The sequence below is a fragment of the Lynx rufus genome, unplaced genomic scaffold, assembly GCF_022079265.1.
Source record: "Lynx rufus isolate CCGP_SWC_20201006 ecotype Redwood Valley unplaced genomic scaffold, mLynRuf1.p SCAF_2, whole genome shotgun sequence".
Classification (NCBI taxonomy): domain Eukaryota; kingdom Metazoa; phylum Chordata; class Mammalia; order Carnivora; family Felidae; genus Lynx; species Lynx rufus.
This window is the reverse complement of record NW_025814834.1, coordinates 216,951,664-216,968,159: the sequence shown is the minus strand read 5'-3', so window position 1 is coordinate 216,968,159 and position 16,496 is coordinate 216,951,664. Positions and strand designations below refer to the sequence as shown.

At 47.4% G+C, this 16,496-nt stretch overlaps 1 protein-coding gene across 4 annotated transcripts in view; it reads right to left on the bottom strand.

Annotated features, from left to right (window-relative positions):
- Positions 1-16,496, bottom strand: part of RERE (arginine-glutamic acid dipeptide repeats) — a 423,597-nt gene that overhangs the window by 53,855 nt on the left and 353,246 nt on the right. For all 4 annotated transcript variants that reach the window (XM_047083211.1, XM_047083212.1, XM_047083213.1 and 1 more), the window contains one exon: positions 3,429-3,509. In XM_047083211.1, the coding sequence (XP_046939167.1) occupies positions 3,429-3,509 (81 nt within the window). The remainder of the gene's footprint in view (positions 1-3,428; positions 3,510-16,496) is intronic.

The window sequence follows — 16,496 nt, the reverse complement described above, 5'->3', positions numbered from 1 at the left end:
AAAGCCAGATTCAGCTCCTGTGTAACAGACACCAGAAACCAAAAGAACTAGGAAGGTTGTTTAGGTCCATTCCCACCAGGAACCTCTGTCCGCATAACTGCGCCGAATGACCCAGTAAGGACGGAAGTCCCTTCAACAAAGTTCAAGACGAAACAACCGGATCCTTTGAGCTGGGCGCTGTCCTTCACCCCCCTCCCCCCCCCCCCCGTTTTTCAAAGAAAACAGTTTCTCCCAAGACACGTGGTAAGAAACAGGCCATTTCTTCTCACACAGGTTCAACACGGTTACAAACGGAAAATAATCCCATACTGCGCACGTCAGGTAGTATTTGGGGCAGACAAGGAAGAAGACCCATTTGGAAGTGTTTATATGCGCTCTACGGACATTATCTCATTTAAACTCTCAGAACAATTCTAGGGGCTAGAAGGATCACCCATTTTACAGACACAGATGTTGAAAGACGGAGACTGAATAATCTGCCCGAGGCCCCAGAGCAGGCAGGTGCCAGAGGCAAGAGCCACCACTCTGCTTTCAGGCACAGCAACAGCCAAAGGTGTGCAAACATTTTATAAAGATTGCAGCATCTACAAAATTCTCGCACGAAGAAACACCATTTTAGGGGAAATAATTTTTGAACGCTTGTCAGGATTTGACCCGACAGCTCAAAGCAGACTGCACAGTTAGAAGAGATCGTCAAGCACTACAGTTACCGGTAAGGCCAGGAATAGAACACAGGTCTGATGACCCCCGCGCCAGGCCCAATCAGGCGCGTTCTTTCGGATGCTGACACCCTTCTGAAGTTTCAAGTCAGTTGAGAAGAGCAAAGAAATGAGTTAATAGTTCTGGGAAACAGAAGAGAATGCAGAAAATATCCAGATTAGATGCATCTGAGATAAAGAGAGGCGTGACCATATGAAGACTTCTACCAAGGAAGTTCTGAACCAAGGAATTTTCTCATTTTTTGCAGCAAAAATGAAAAATAACCTTTGCCCTCCCCTCCCCAGGAGCTGTGAATGATTAGCGGGGCTATGCTGATAATAAGGAAAATACAAAATGAGTGCCTCTCTCCCAGGTGATCAGGGTACTTCTAGATCTACCCTACCACCAAACTCCTCCGGTTCCAGGCAAAAAGACAGCGGAACACCAGTAACGTTTAGCCAGTCAGCCATGATGCACCCTCCAGTGCTGCCAACAACTGTCCCGTTAGTGGCCATGACCGCGCCCTGATGAGGAGGCTGGAAACAGGAAGGGTGCTGGGTGCCAGAGGAGGAGAGAGGAGAGGAGCCACAAGGCTGGGAAACAGGGACGGCGGACAGTGATGGGGAAGGGTCTCAGGACAGAAGCACCTGGAAAAGACCAGCGGACCGGCTCAAAAGGCTGGTGTACCAACAACTTCTCTGTGGGCGAGGACAGACGACTTACCGAGTTAGACATCATCAGTAAGGATAAGGGACAACCAAGAGTAAGGGGGGGAAAAAAAGATTAGAAGCCTCTTACCCAGGCTAAAAGTTATTCAGATTTGTCTTCCACTAGAGATAAAAAGGTAGACAGAATTGCCTGGTGTTTCCAAATGGTGGACGGCAAATTTTAGATTAGATGCTTAATCTTGCTATTACAAGCTTGTTTTTTAGAACAGAAAGAAAATAATTGTCAAACCATATCTTGTATTAAATTCCTCATGGTTTGCAACTTCTAGCAGAGGACAAAGAGACAGAAAACTGCAGTGGGGAGGTCACAATCTGGCCTACTGCGTCCGGCCACAGCTACTCACGGACCTTATGGCTGCTCCAATTCGCCACACCAAAATTCTCACCGTTGGGTAAAACATTTTAGTTTTATAAAAGTACGTATTAAACTTTAAATGATTGAAATCCGCAGAAAACTTAAAGGTATTTTTTTACTGTTCCACATCAAATACTTCTTTCCAATTTGTTCCAGGAAGACCCATCCCCGCCCTCCAAAAAAGTTGATTATATAGATTGATGACAACATATACTTTAGTTCAAGGTCTATAAACAGTTCTTTTTTTTTTTTTTTTAACCATTCTCAAAATGACCATCTCAGCATATTAAGATGTATAGTAAACATTAAAAGTTCAATGTCATTATGATTGGTTGATGCAAACCACCAATTTATACAAGGCTATACTTGAAATCTCAGAACCTTTCTTCCCTCTTACAAGCTACTGCTGCTCACATAAGGTACCGTACAGAAAAGGTGTCTAGAAAAAGTTCATTAAAGCAAAAACAAAACAGAACAAAGCCTCAGAATAAAACAATCAAAATCGAATAAGAGGCAATCAATCAATCAACAACACCCAATTAGAAAAGTACCAACCAAACCAAACTAAAACAACCCACCCACTTCTGTAATGGATACTCTTCATCTATCTCCTCATTCCACTCAGGGAGGGTAGGCATGAAGTGAAAGCAGCTCGGTGGCTAAATATTCACCCTCCACCCCCAAGTCCTAAGAAGCACTTCCGGTTACTAGGCTCTACCTAGGCCACAGACACTGGGACTTGGCTGGCCCTACCCCACTCCTAGCCTCTCCTAGGACTCTCCAACCACTCCCCCTGAATTCCACCTGTAGGGAATTTAGGTAAATGAGACCAAATCCCTTACTGGTATTCTGTTCATACAACCTCCCTCTGAAGTTTCCTCAGCAAATCTGCCTACCCCAAGTTTAGCAAGAGACAGGGCTCTCCGCTTTGTGAAATGTCAAATGAATCTGTAAAAGCCTCACTTAAGCAATTTATAAGAATCCTTGTATATGTATCTGTCCGATGAACAGTGCCAAGTTTTCAAAAAATTATTTATTTATTTAAGTAATCTCTACACTCCATGTGGGGCTTGAACTCATGACCCCAAGATCAAGAGTCGCACTCTCTTCTGACTGAGCCAGTCAGGTGCCCCCCAGAAGTGCAAACTTTTAAGGCTGCAAAAACTAAAGAGTTAAAACTACTCTTCAAAACATAAGCAACATTAAAGAAAGAAAAGGTCCCAACAGAATTCAAAGCATAGTGAGCCACAGACCTTTTCATTCTGTTGTTTGGTTGAAGACTTGTCAATAACCAAATCCAACTGGTGGTAAATGACATTTCCTATTTCAGCCACTGTATTTACAATTAGATGTTAATAGCTCAACATCCCAGACAACCCCCCAAGTGACCCTCCGTTGTCAAAGACCTTGCTGTTCTTACAAAGGAAGTCCACTTTCTTCGTGGGGGAGAAGCATAATCTGTCACTTCACTATATAAAATCAGAAGCTAAACTAAAAGTGAAGGAAGTAAAATGATGAGGACTCTAGTGCCAGCCAGTCTGAGCACAGCGCAGGGTTAAAGGAAACCATTTCGTAAGATCAAGTGCGGAGAAGCAGTAGGGGCAAAGAGGAAAAAATCAAGTTACATAAAGTCCAATTGTACTCACTGTTTCCTTATTGGGAAGCAGCTCCTTTCTAATTCTGAAGAAGTTCTTGCCGTACTGCCTGAGCCCCTTAACGAAGCGTTTCTGTGATAAAAAGAAACAACAAATGGGATGTAAAAACCAAAAACAAAACAGGATGTCAGCAAAGCAAAGATATCTGCAATCAGCAGAATAACAACCATAAAAGTCGGAGCTAGGGAATACTGACGAGGCTGGGAGACCATTTCAGCAGCACAGCTGGGACCCCCCCAGGGCCAGGGCAGGCCCCGGACCGCCTCATTCGAACCCCAATAGCACACACCAGACAGGTTTGGGAGAAGGACATCCTGGATGTGAGCCTAAGAAGCAATCTGCGCCCTCTGTGCCACAGTCTCCGCATCGGTCCACGAAGGTATAAACAAATACGCTTCGTGTTTCAATACAACAGCACAACTGCTTTGCACCTGAGAACGAAGCTTCCCAGAGTGTCGAGCAGAAGAGAGGGAAAAAGAAACCTGAAGACTTCCCCAAAAGGTCACCCTAGAGGGGTTAAAAGGCCCTTTCATCAATCCGAGGAATGCACCAAGAAGGCACCGATATCGCGGACGCCCACTGGGAGCCCGCACCCCCGCTGGCCTGCCCCGCCATCGCCGTCATTAAAAGCCACTCCGAGGCACCAAATAAAGAACCATCAGCACCCCCTCCTTCCTCCGACGCTCCCCACCGCCCCTCCACCCCAGCAGTCTAGAGACTTTCACTTTGTCCCATTCCTTCCAGGCAGCCCCTCCCCGCCCCAGTAGGGGCAGCTCCCGGCTCCCCGGCCCCCCACCTCAGGGCCCCGGGCCTGGGGCTCGCGGTTGGCGGCCGGGTCCCGCGCGGCCAACCCCAGCGACACTTCCGGGCCGGGCGGCCCCGCAGCCACAGGTACGCCGCGCCGGCCGCACTCGGGGTCCCGGGCGGCGAGAGGCCGCGCCTGTCACTCGGCTCGGGCTCTGGCTCCACAAAGCGCAGGGCGGAGGCGGCCGGGGCGGCTCGGCGTGTGACCGCGGCGGGGCCGCGCGGCGCGGGGCGCGGGGGGCGCGGGGCTGGGGCCGCCGCCGCCGCCGCCGCCGCCGCTGCTGCCGGGGGAGGAGGCTGGAGCGCGGCGCGCAGAGCCCGGCGCGGCCGCGGGCGGCTGCAAAAGGCGGCCTGGATCGCCGCGCCGCCCGCCGGCCCCGCGCTCCGTCCCCGCCCGGCCCCCCGCCCGAGGCTCCGCGGCCAGAGCCTCCGGGACCCAGGCGCTGGTATCTCGGTTTCCTCCCCCCGAACAGCAGGAGTAAATCCAGGCAGCCAAAGCGCAGAAACTTCCTCCCTACCGCGGCGAGCGCGAGCAGAGGGCACCCGCGGGGCCGGGGCCCGGGGCCGGGCCGCGCCACCACTCGGGACCCTTCCCAGGCCGCTCCGTCTCCAGTCGTCCTTCCGGGCGGGCAGAGTCAGCAGCGCGACGGCCGCACGCCCACCGCCCCCGGGCTGCGAAACAGGGGGCTGGCCCCGACGACCCTCGCCCGTCCCTTCCGGCCCGGGATTGTGGGCGGCCGCTCAGCCCGGCCCAGGCATTAGCCTGCACCTCGCAGGGCGCCGTTTCACAACTAAATCACCGCGGAAGCTTCCCAGCCAATAAATCACCTGCCCACCGGGAGGAGAGTCCCTCCCACTCCCGGTGTTTGAGACCAGTCGGGCAAATTCAGTGAAGGGCCAGACTTGGCCTGCAAGACCGATCTGCAACCTCCTACTCCATTCCTGGAGGCTCTGCATTTTCAGATTTCACCCCCTTTCTAAGATATGACTCATCACTGTCAGTTTTCAGTATAATCTGTACAGTTCAAAGGAAAAAAAATCTGTCAAGGCACGAGAAAGAAGCTCTCCTCTAAAATGAATCAGAGCGACCTATGTTACTTGTAGGATCAACAAGCATCCTGGGCTCTGTGCAGAGCATCTCCTCGGGACGCTGCCAGGCAATGAGCTGGCCCTGCCCTCAGGGAGCTCCAGGCGGGCTGGCGGGCACACAAGGGAAGGGATCAATCTCTGGGCCCTCAGAAAAGCAGCGGAGGGACAAAGGGCTATGGGTGGGACTAGGAGAAGGAAGCAACTTACTCTGCTGACGACTTACAGGAAGTGACAAGGAAGAATGAGCCTGTCAGGTGGGCTCCAGCAGGGCTTCAAGCAAAGGAGTCAGCCAGGAAGGGCACAGAGAACATTCTGGGAACTGCAAGGAGGACAGGGTATACAGAATGGAGTGCCAGCAGATAAGACTGAAGAGGGAGGAGAGGATCGGGTTGCAGAGAGCCTTTGAGCCGAGAGAGCCTTTGAGCCAGGAGCCAGGCTGAAGAGTCACGGTGCTAACTGTGGGCCAGCAGAGAAGTCAGAGCATGTGTGGTCCACGAAAGGACTGGGGCAGGACTGCTCCCGTGGCAGTGTGGCCTACGTCATGGAGTAGGGACAAACTGGTGGCAAGGCAGAGACCGGTTACAGAGGCTGGTGAGATAACTAACTCGGGTGGGAGAGGAGGAGGGCCAGAACTCCACCTCAGCCACCAGGATTAATGCTTCTTAATCCGCTCGAAGTATTTACTGAGCATCTAGCACTGGGAGGAATTATGTTTTAAAGGGGGCAGCCACAGACCTTTATTAAAACTTTGATTCATTTTTAGCAGGTAAGATAAATGTGTGTGAAGCCATTACAGAACAACCTGAGGCTTCATTCAGCCGAGCATAAAGTAAGTAGTGAAGCACAACTCGTCAGTGCAGCGGGGAACGAGGAAAAGGGACGGGCTCTTGTAGTCCGGAATACCTTCGCCAGGACAGGGAGACAGGCCAGACCACGAAGAACCAACAGCATTTGCACAGGTGGAGGAGGGTGGGAAGGCCCGCCATGAAACACAGAGGTGGAGAACGGCAAGTGGGTTAGAGGAGAGGGAGAGGATACACAAAGTTCAGGTGGGCGACCTGGCAGCGTGAGTCAGAGGGAGGAAGGCCAGGACTATGCAATCTGAATACAAGCCCGATGCCAAAGGACGTACAATAGGCTCACGCCAGGAGAGGCTGGCACAATGAAGGCAGCAGCTGAGAGAGACATCGGGGTAATGTGATAGAGCTGGGAAAACCTGAGTTCAAGTCTGGATTCTTCTACTTGTTAGGATGTAATCACCAAATATTATCTATTCAACTAACGGTTGTTAAGTACCTACTATGTGCCAGGAACCTCACATGTATTAATTCAAAATCCTCACAACCTAGAAGGAAGTAGTATTATTATCTCCATTTTCCAGAAAAGGAAGCTGAGGCACAGATGGTTAGGTAACCAGACCAAGGTCACCTAGCTCTTCAGAGGCAAAGGCAGAATGCAAATTCCACATCCCGCAGTGCGATTCTCTCTGTAACATGGAGGTAAGAGTCTACAGAGGAAGCCATTTTCGGCCATGGTACCACTGCACGTAACTCCGCCCTTTCCTGTTGGCCCCAACATCAAATCACCAAGTCCTCGGCGTTCAAAGCCCTCCTTTCTTACCAATTCCAGTGCTACTCCCAGGCCCAGCCCTTATCCCTCTTTCCTACTAGCTACGCTATTAACCCATCTCCCCCATCTGGCCATCTATAAGCCTCTGCCAAGGAGTTTCTCAAAACCACACATTTCGTCTTGAGTCCCATACTGTCTTGCCCCCAAGCCCCTACCTAAAAAAACAGCTCCTTAACCTCTTCAAAATGGTGTTTACACCCCTTAACCCTTAATTCAAGACCCTCCAGGATCCTGTCTCTGCCTACCTTTCCAACCAAATGTCCAATAATGCCAATTGGCCTGTACTGCACCCTCTGTTGAACTCCAGACTCTGGGGCATCTTTATTACTTCTCTCCACAGCCTACCCAAGATGCTTTCAGTTTACCTCAAACCTAAGCTCAAGCCCCTCCCACTCGGACACAAAACTTGCCTGACCATTCGATCCCATTCACCCGGCAGCTGTTTATTTGTATAAGGCTTCATGTACACAGAGTCCAGAAGCCCCGAAAAGGCAGGAACTGCATCTTCTAACACTTTGCCTCCCTATAGCATTGGGCAGGTGGAGCACGCATGTTTTGGATGCGAGGTGAAATATGCCGTGAGATGACGAGGGCCTGGCCTTGGGTGGTCAAGATGGAAAGAGACTTTAAAAGCCAAAGAATCCGTCCTCAACTCGAACAACAGAGTTGCCCTTTTTGGCTCCACGAAACCAAACTGTCCTGATTTTCCTCCTATCAGGAGGCTTACTTCTTTGCCCAACTTCTAAATGTTGGAGCTCTTCCCAAGGCTTTGTTCTAGGCTTTCTGGTCTCCAAACCCCCTCCTAGTGGGAATGCCACTGCCCCACTGGTCTTCACTATCACCCAAGATTCTCCCTAGTATTTCTAAGGCTCAATCATGGTCCAAGTCCAGCGGGAACACTTGCTTGAGTGTCTCATAGATATTTCAAACTAACTACTTCCAGAAATATGAATTTGCCATCTGGTGGTGAACACAGACCACCACTGTTCATGTGTTATCAATGACTGTGCCATCAAGTGCAAAAGCACCATTGGCCCCATTTAAAAAAAAAAAAAGAAGAAGAAGAAGAAAAAAAAAAAGGAAGTAAAAGCTTCATGTGGCCTGTACTGTTACTTCTCTATGGAAAGCCACAAGGCCTCAAAACTGGCAAAACATCTGCTTCTCAGAGACCAGCCTTTACCTTGTGGTTTACCAGAAATGTAGAGTAGCCTTTAAAATCGAAACAAAGCCAACCCACTCAGAGTCGTCAAGGATGAGAATAGGTCAGTGTGTTAAGTGGGTTTCTGAGGCCTTAGGCTCTTTTCCCTCTATTAATTCATCTCTCTTCAAATGAAGACCGTGAAGGTTTTCGGGCTTTAATTTAATAATTACCACTACTGACTTAAAAAAAACAGACAGGTACCGTAAGCCGCTAAATGAAAAGTCACAGGCACCATCAGCCTTCTAGTAGTTGAACTGAAATGCAGCATGTCCAGCGCTGAGCTCCAACCCCTCATGCGCTATTGCTATGCCCGTTAGCTTTTCTGTCCCTGGCGGGGCGCACAGATAGCAGGCTGCTCGTGTGCAGAGGGTGAGGGCCCAAAGACTGCTCCGCCACGAGGCAGGAACTCTGGCTCAGTCGTGGCTCTGGGGGCTCAGCAGCCCTGCTTCTGATGCTCCGCGGGCCCGCTCAGCCCTGGGAGCCCAGGGTCCGGGGGTGCCGGCACTCGTTTCTCTGGCGCTGTTTGTCTCCAATCCACCTGGCTGTGCATTCCTTGGAAGCACAAAACAAGTCCTTTTCTATTTTTGAACTCCAAAGCCAGATGAGATCCAAATATAAATATAAATTTATTTACGGCAAGGAGGCCGTCCTTTGCTTTGTTTCACAACTTAGTTTGCGACTGGGCTCCGGTTTTTATTCCTTTTATTTACTGAAATAGATTTTGACAGGTAACATTGTATACATTTAAGATGTACAATATGTTAATTTGGTGAATTTATATATTGTAATAGGACTGCCATTGAGTGATAAGTAGCACCTCTATCGTGTTACATAATTATGCTCCAGTTTATAGACAAATTGCTACAGTTTCCCATTATTGAACTGAAACTTCGTCTCACCACCAGGAGTTACCTACTTGTAAGTTCCTGGCAGAGAACATTTAACCCCTGGTTTTTAAAAAGTGAGCTACCTGAGTGGGAAGGAGCTAAATGGGCCATAGGTCCTAAGGAGGGCACCTGTGATGATGAGCACTGGATGTTATAGGTGAGTGATTAACCACTAAACTCTATACCTGAAGCCAATTTCCCCAGAATTTCAATAAAAACTTGGAATTAAAAAAAAAAAAAAGAAAGTGAGTTACCTGAACATAGTACTTACTGTTACAAACTTGGGTTTTCATAGAATCTGCAACACAAAACTCTATTTCTCATTCTTAGTAGAATGGAAGAAACATGAGGCCTAAACTCAGAAATCCTAGGATCTTGTCTGCTCCGTAAAGAAAATTTTGATAAACAAGATATAATTAATAGGAATTAACTTTTTTGAAACAGGAGATAACTAGTAAGAATAAGTATAACTGGGCCCAAGTGCAGTAACATTCTCTCTTAGCACAAAGCCAGATGCCCAAAAGTTCCTCACACTGTTTCTGAGCCTGCCCCACGCCAAATCCTCCCAAGCCCTGTGCCCTGGCCTGCCCGCATGCTGACCCTCTCCACCCTTAGGGTGGCAGGGTGGGCCTAGGGCAGGCAGCTTCATCGTTATGTGTCAGTGATATGGAAAGAGTAGGGCAACACCACACTACATGACAACACACACGGAGCTAACGCGGGGCAGTGCTACAACATGCCAGGCGCTGTCTAGACGGCTCCTCGTGTGTGGACTGACTTAAACATCTCAACAACCTCGCGTCAAGGCAGGGGTTACTGATGTCTCCGTTTTACAGATGGGAAAACTGACCATATGTCAGCAAATCCTTGAACCAGGGCGGGCGGGTCAAGGGTGACAAATGTGGACAACTGGGGAGCAACTGGGGTGAGGGCTAAGAATGGAGTCAGGCACAGGGTGTGGATCAGGGGGGCGAGAAGAGTCCCTTGACTGTGTTTATATTTAAAGATTTAACCGTTTTCCCCAAGTCTATAAATGGACACGTACAGGCTATACTCTCCTAAGTCAACTTATTCTTGCCTCAGTTTGCTCGCCTTTTAAACTGGCCATAAAATACCTGCCCCACCTATCTCAAAAACGTTACTCTGCATATCAAGTTGGAGACCGCACAGAAGTGTACCGGGCTGGGAGTACGCCTTCCAAAGACTAAGGTAAGGTGTGCTCATCTCTCTTGTCTGCAGGGGAAACTCCCAACATGGCTCATCTCAAGTGCTGGTTCTGACCTGTGTCTGCAGCAGAGAAAGAAGCAGGAAGAGAGGGCTATGCTACAAAAATGGCTAAAAGATAACTCTGCATTAACCCCTGGCTGAGAGCTTTCAAAATTAACTCCCTCTGGTGAATTTTAACTAGTGTATCACAGTCAGAAACTCACCAGGATTTTAGAGAAGCCATTTCTACTCCATCCTCTTACATAACTGTTTGGAAAACACTGTAGGTATTAAAATGATTCCCACTGTGAAAATGGCTCCTTCTGCTCTACCCTGTTTTCTGCACAAAATTTTATGTTAATAACTTACTGGTTCCCAGGGGACTGAAGAGCAGGGAGATCTGCAAGTAAGCAAACTACAGCCCTCCCCCTTCCCCCCTCCTCCCCCCCCCCCGAGGTACAAAAATGCAAGTCCACGTGCCAGGCGGGGAGTAAGAGGAGTATGAACACGGCCCTTCCGAAGGGACAGAGCAGCAGCAGAAAATCGAAGATGTGTCCCCAGTGCGGGCCTGTGTGAATGCAGGGCAGGGTGAGAGAACACTGATGCCAAGCAGAAGACATGAGAGCCTTTCCAAACATCTGTGTTACGTGTTGCCTCTACCAGTTCACCAATGGCTCTTACTGACCAACCACTAGAGGGGAACCTATTGCATTCCATCCATCCAATCCTGCTTGCTGCAGATTCCCATCACCTCATGTTCAAAACACGTTTCCTGCCGGAGACATACTACTGACAATGCTTTGACAAGTATCATTTTGTTTCTGCTTTTAAATACTTAATACATTGAAGAAACGGTGACCTGAGTAAGGAACTCCTTGTTCAATGAACAGCATCAGAATCCATTTGTCTGGGAGGAGACATGCCAGCAAAGCCCTGGTGGGCATTTCCAGGGTTTCTAGTACGTGCTCCTGATTTCTGATGCCACTTTGGAAGTCTACTCTGAACTTACTACATTATTCCAGGATAGTTTATAGTTTCATTAAACTGGTTACAGGTGACCCTTGAAACAACGTGGGGATTAGGGACACTCGCACCCCTCCCCAGCAGTTGAAAATCCATGCATAACTCCTGACTTCCCCACAACTTAACTACTAATAGTCTACTACTGACCAGAGGCCTTACCTATAACAGTCAGTTAATGCATATTTTGTATGCTATATGTATTATTTACAGCATTCTTACAATAAAGCAAGATAGAAAAAAGCAAATGTTATTAAGAAAATCGTAAGGAAGGGGCACTGGGTGGTTCAGGGTCGTGAGTTCAAGCCCCACACTGGGCGTAGAGCTTACTTCAGAGAGAAAAAAGGAAAAAGGAAAAAAATCATAAGAAAAAAATACATTTATAGTACTCTATTAATCGAAAACAACCCACGTGTAAGCAGTCCAGTGCAGTTCAAACCTGTGTTGCTCAAGGGTCAGCTGTATAGTTTAAAAACAGCCAACAAGACAATAATGTAAAACAATAATCACATTTTTATGATGATTCTCAAATCTCTAAATCTTTTTTTTAAATGTTTGTTTATTTATTTATTTATTTAGAGTGTGTGCACACATAATGCACACATTGGGGAGGGGCGGAGAGAGAGGGAGAGAGAGAATCCCAAGCAGGCTCCACATGACTCGGGGCTCAATCTCCCAAACTGTGTCATCATGACCTGAGCCAAAATCGAGTCCGATGCTTAAATGACTGAGCCACCTAGGCATCCCTCCCCCTGTATCTGACATCTTCCCCTACCTCAGACCTGCACCTATACTTTCTACTCAGAGTAATGTCTTTCACAGACTCAGGACGTCACAATCTCAACGTGGAAATGATGGGTCCCAGACCACATCCTCCTCAGTATACACTGCAATACCGGTGTCACTGGGGCCATTCTACAGATGGAGAAACTGAGGTTTAGGTAAATTAAGTACCTTGCCCCAATGCTAAGCAGGAAGGGTGGAGAAGTAAATAAAGTTTCCAAATTGGATTAATTGCTTGGAATCCAGGTAGAGAGAAAATTCTATTGTATCTACTCCTATCAGAGGAATTTAAGGGTATTGTACTTATAAAAAAAATTTTTTTTTAATTTTTTTAAATGTTTATTTATTTTTGAGAGAGACAGAGACAGAATGCAAGTGGGTTAGGGGCAGAGAGAGAGGGAGACACAGAATCCAAAGCAGGCTCCAGGCTCCGAGCTGTCAGCACAGAGCCCGATGCAGGGCTCAAACTCACAGAGCTGTGAGATCATGACCCCCCCCCCAAATTTTTTAATGTTTATTTAGTTTTTGAGAGAGAGAGAGAGAGACAGAGCACAAGTGGCAGGGGGGCAGAGAGACACAGAATCAGAAGCAGGCTCCAGGCTCTAAGCTGTCAGCACAGAGCCCAACAAGGGGCTCGAATTCACGGACCTGTGAGATCATGACCTGAGCCGAAGTTGGATGCTCAACTGACTGAGCCACCCAGGCACCCCAAAGGTGTTGTACTTTAAAAAAAAAAAATCTAAAAAATGTTATATATACATTCTTGCTTTCTGAAGCAAAAGCCTGTGTCAGGGATTATATGCTATATACCCATGTTAAAAACTTGCTTACAAGACAACTTAGCTTAGAGAACACGGCTCTGCCCTACGTAACTCCACCTCCTAAACAGGTCACTCCCCCTCTCTCGGGGCTCCTGTGCGCCCCTGTGGGAGATGAGCCTCCGGGCCTTCTACCACCCATAGAATCCTCAACAGTCCGTGCCTCTACTTCTCCACCACTGGGAGCCACAGTGAGGCAGGTAGTGTCTCTCCTACACAGAGATGAGAGGATGGCTGAACTCTCTAAACTAAGACCCTGTTAGGGCGCCTGGCTGGCTCAGTCAGAGGAGCATGCAAATGTTGATCTCAGGGTCGGGAGTTTGAGACCCACAGAGGGTATAGAGATTACTTAAATAAATAATTTAAGTTAACACACACACACACACACACACACACACACACACCCTGTTAATGGAGGACATGTCTTCTCAACTTCTTACTTGGAAGTTCAGATGATTAGTCAAAGATACCTTTAACATTAAATAACTTCTAGTTTTAGCAAAAAAAAAAAAAAAAAAAAAAGAAAGACACCTGTTTCCCTGCCTCATCCCTAAAGATTTGATGGTACTTACAACAGAAACCCAAATCTGAGCCTGTCCATGTCTAAAAGAAGTCCTCTCTAGATCAAATATGGCAGCTGCTTAGCTGTTACAGAGGTGTTCTCTTTCTTGTTCCTTTCCTTTCTAACCTTCCAAAGGCTGAAGAGCATAAGATTGAGAATGGGGGAAGGTCTAACATGATCCTGCCCTGATCCTTCTCCCTTCCTTCATTCACGAGTACTGTGATCACGAACAGCCTGGTTTCAATCGTGGTTCTATATATCCCTGCCCCTGCAAGATTAGCTACAGAAACAGAACACAAAGGGGGACTCAAGTGCCAGGTCCTTAAAGTTAATTGAGGCCAGCAAGAAGGGTCCAGCAGACTCCTTACCACCCCCACAAGCTGACTCCAGCTCATGCGCCCCAGAAACACCTACAAAAGCCAAGCAGTTGTCAGTCAGCCCCCAGTCCCTACCACATCTGTAATAATAGCACGATCAGAGAATGTTAGAGTTGGAAGGAAGCTTTTAGAGCACCCAGCCCTGGTCAAAACTCTCATTTCACAGACAAGGATCATATATTATTTAAAACAAAAACAAACTAAAACACACATTCCCACAAAGGCTTTATATTTGTGACAGACTGTATTGCTTGGCTCTGGCTCTCCCTCTCCAGACACCTGTCTCTGGAGCCCTGAGCCACCATATTAAGGAGTGTGGCTATCTTGACGCTATTGTGCCGGGGAGACCACACAGGGGGAGAGAGAGACGCCTTAGAAGTTCCAGCCATTCCAGTTCCCAGCCGTTTGAGTCCTCGTCCAGACTTGTGAGTCAAGGAACTTTCAAGGTGACTCCGACCCCACCTACCATCTGACTGCAACCTCACAAAGGCCCCCTCCGCTCCCCAAGTCAGAACCACACAGCTGAGCCATTCCTAAATTCTCATCCCACAGAAGCTATGACAGCTAATAAAATAATACTGCTGTTTAAACTTGAGGTAATTTTTATTGTTGGGGTGATGTGTTATGCAGGAATAGGAACCCACTACGAAATTCAATACAAAAACCACAAAATACTGTAACCTCCACGTTAGTCAACTATTACTTAAATGAACCAGTAAAGAACTTTGCAATTAGACTTCGTGAGACAATCTGCATGCCTTATCACTCTGTATAATATGCTGACGTAACACGGAGCTCTTATTACCTTACGATATGACACGACAGGATGTATATGATACTGAATACATGAGAAAATCTGTCTACTACGAAATCTCTGGCACCTAGAACAGCACTTGACACAAACAGCAGGGGATCAACAACCACGGGCTGGATTTGTAAATGAACGTTATCTGTAGGTGAGCTGGTTTCGTCTTCCCATAACACTATTTGACTTGCCAGCCATTTGTTGACTTGACTCAACGCCCCCTGATCTGCGTTCACCGTTAAGCCTCCAACTCTCTAATTACTACCTACAAAATGGTTTGACACCAACTTTCCTGTGCGCTCAAATGTCCGAGTCCCGCTACAGAAACCACACCATCCGGCTCCGTGATGTCAGCTCGGCACCCAGAGGGACGCCAGCCATTTTCTTTTCAACACACCTCGGTGTTAAACCTTTCCTGGGTGGTCTCAAGTGTCAAATGAAAGTTACTCCATTTCTTCACTCAAAGACCACATGCCCAATGGGAAAACGACTTCATGTGAGATGGTTTACATAGCAACTGGGCCCACTAGCAAAGGCCACTGAGCCTGCTTGTACGGCTTTGTCTATATACCTCTCTGAGTCTAGAGGATTATGTTGAGTACGTGGAAGTCCTGTCACGATTTCAGGCCTAACAAAGCACCGCTACGGGGTGAATCTCAGAATGCTTCAATGCACTTTCAAGTCACATGAGAACTGGCTAGTTAGGCAGCAGCGTTAACAGATGTAGAAATACCGCCAGACAAATACCTCTTGCCAATAATGGCTGCCCAGCTACACCCAAATTAAAAATAACCCGACAGTAATAACAGAACCCAAATGGGCATCAGAGGCCCCTTCTTTCCCTGCAAAACCACCATAAAATTTCCACAAAAATGTCCCTGTAAAGTGGTTCATAAATAAGTCATTAAAAAGTAGAGCTCAGCACAGGAGGAAGGAAGAGGAAACTCAAAAAAAAAAATGTGGCTTGTCTATAAGTTACAAGGGAAAAAAGAAGTAGAAATCTTTAGTGAGTAAGCCTTTTGCAAAAATGGTAACTAAAAGAGTCTAGATCTGTGGCTGCCCAAAAGAAACCGAATGTGAACCACAAATGTGAGCCAAATACGTAACTTTAGTTTTCCAGGAGTCAGATTTTAGGAAGAAATTGGTAAAATTCACTTTAATAATACATTTTAACTTGAAATATCCAAAATATTATCATTTCAACATGTAACCAATGTAAGGAATATTAATGAAATGTCTTACATTCTCCTTTTCCTACTCTGTCTGCAAAACCCAGTGTGCATTCTACACGTGCAGCACATCTCAAGCTGGACTGGCACATTCCAGGTGCCCTACGGCCTTGTGCGGCTAGTGGGTACTATTACCAGCACAGGCCTTGCCTGAATGATCCTTCTTTGTTGTAAAACATTAGAACACCCAAAGCGCTAACAGTCTTCTATTAGGGAGGTAAAATACATATACTGTTAGAATCAGGGACAATGATATCATACATGTAGTCCTAAATTAAATACAATTAATAAAGGCTTGTTATTTTAAATTAAGTGAAACCTGCCTTCCAGAAGAACGTAGCCGAAATCCAGAAGTTATTAATTATGATCTGTCCCTCTTGCCAAACAGGGGAAACTGAGGCCCTGACCAGCACTGGGGGCCCACTTCAGTTCCTGGGCTCCTGGACTTTGTTTCCCCTTCCTGGCCACATGATAAGTGCCAGGGCTCCTCGTTGAACTTGTGCACTTTACACAATCTCCAAAAAGGGAGGGAAATCAATTATTCCTTTAGGAAATGTAGGGGAATGATGGGGGTTTGGGGGGGAGAGGAGTGTATTTCAATGACAAAAGGCAAGCCTTGGTCATAAGGCAGAACCCTGTCTTAACCAGC